The sequence below is a fragment of the Bison bison genome, unplaced genomic scaffold, assembly GCF_000754665.1.
Source record: "Bison bison bison isolate TAMUID 2011002044 unplaced genomic scaffold, Bison_UMD1.0 scf7180017864537, whole genome shotgun sequence".
NCBI lineage: Eukaryota > Metazoa > Chordata > Mammalia > Artiodactyla > Bovidae > Bison > Bison bison.
In genome coordinates, this window is record NW_011495085.1 from 7,177,061 (window position 1) to 7,178,442 (window position 1,382).

Genomic DNA, 1,382 nt, shown 5'->3' on the forward strand with positions numbered 1-1,382 from the left:
TATGGGTGGGTCCCAACAGTCTGAGACAAGAGGATCATCTTATCTTCCATGTATTCTTCATTTGTTGTCTCTGTTTTCTCGTCTTTTCATGGATGGAGGAGCATCCCCTTTCACCACTGGGGCCAAGCACTCCTTCCGGGTAGCGATGTCAGGAGGGCTGTTGGTTCCACCAAATGGCCAACATGTCATTCCCTGGTGACTGTTCATCCAGCCCAGTGCTTAGCCCCCTAGTCCTGAAACACCACACAATTCTGTTCTTCAGGGGTTCTATCTGGGGAGGAAATTCAAGAGCAGCCTGCTCACTGGGCTCCTCTTTGCCACTGTCACTGCCTTTCCTTTCCTATTGACAGCATTGGGAGATGCATTCTGAGATAGGATTTGGAAACCATCCAAGTCAGTTCTCTTGATTCAGATGGAGAATGGAAGCTGGTAGTCTATAATGGAGGGCCTTGGAAGACTGAAAGCACCCTGGGGACAAGTGTGAGGTGGCCAGGGTCTCAGGATTGGAGCTGCACCTCTCAGCTGGTAGCCTGATGTGGCAGGCCTCCCGTGGCCTGACTTGGTTGGCAGCTCAGCATTTGGCTCTTGGAGCATTTGAGTTTTGTGCTGCGTATGACCTCTCAGTGGTGTGTTCTGAATCAGAGTCTCTTTCTTGTTGGCTTGCAGAGGGAGTGACATCCAACACCAGTGACAGCGAAAGCAGTTCCAGTAAGTGTGTGTCATTCTTCCCCATGGCATGTAGCTCTACCACGTGTCCCAGCCATCCTCATTCCAGCATTGCATGGCTGCCATATCTGTTCAGAGGCTAGTGCTTCTTTTAGCCATGTACACTTGGAGATCCTGGAAATGCTGTGGCCATTTTGTCCCTGTGGGATGGGGTTTAGGCTGTGGATTAAAGGAGAGAATATATGCCCTGCACTTCTGGCCAGGACTTGACTTAGGAGCATCCCTACTGTAGGCACTTGGGGCTGTAGGTGCTGCCAGTTCACATATTTGCTCAGAGACCAAAAGGAGAATGGCTCCTAGGGGATATTGTCCTGAATTGCCTTTCCAGGTCACTAGTACCTCCTGGGTGAAGGCTTGGTATCTTTGCCTTTTTGCTGGGCTAAATGACCAGGTGACAGCTCAGGTTTCCTACAGAAATCCTGTGACCAGGCCAGAGAAGCCACAATTCAAACCCCATGAAGTTTGGGACTACTGGCCTTTTAGGAGTTGTAGCTAGAGGCCCTGAGAATGCATCCCAGGGCTTGATGCAAATATCGCTGCCTTCCCTAGCACTGCTACCAGTCACTTTGGGACCTCCTAGTACATAGTACCCAGAGAAGGCAATGGCAGCCCACTCCAGTGCTCTTGCCTGGAAGATCCCATGGACGGAGGAGCCT

The 1,382-nt window shown here is 50.9% G+C and overlaps 1 protein-coding gene across 2 annotated transcripts in view; it reads left to right on the forward strand.

Moving 5' to 3' along the window:
- The window catches only part of DLG3 (discs, large homolog 3 (Drosophila)), a 48,632-nt gene that overhangs the window by 42,497 nt on the left and 4,753 nt on the right, over positions 1-1,382 (forward strand). Inside the window, exon 7 of one of the 2 annotated variants that reach the window (XM_010832112.1) lies at positions 667-708. The exons of the other annotated variant lie outside the window; for it this stretch is intronic. Coding sequence (XP_010830414.1) covers positions 667-708 — 42 coding nt within the window. The remainder of the gene's footprint in view (positions 1-666; positions 709-1,382) is intronic. 2 annotated transcript variants of the gene reach the window in all.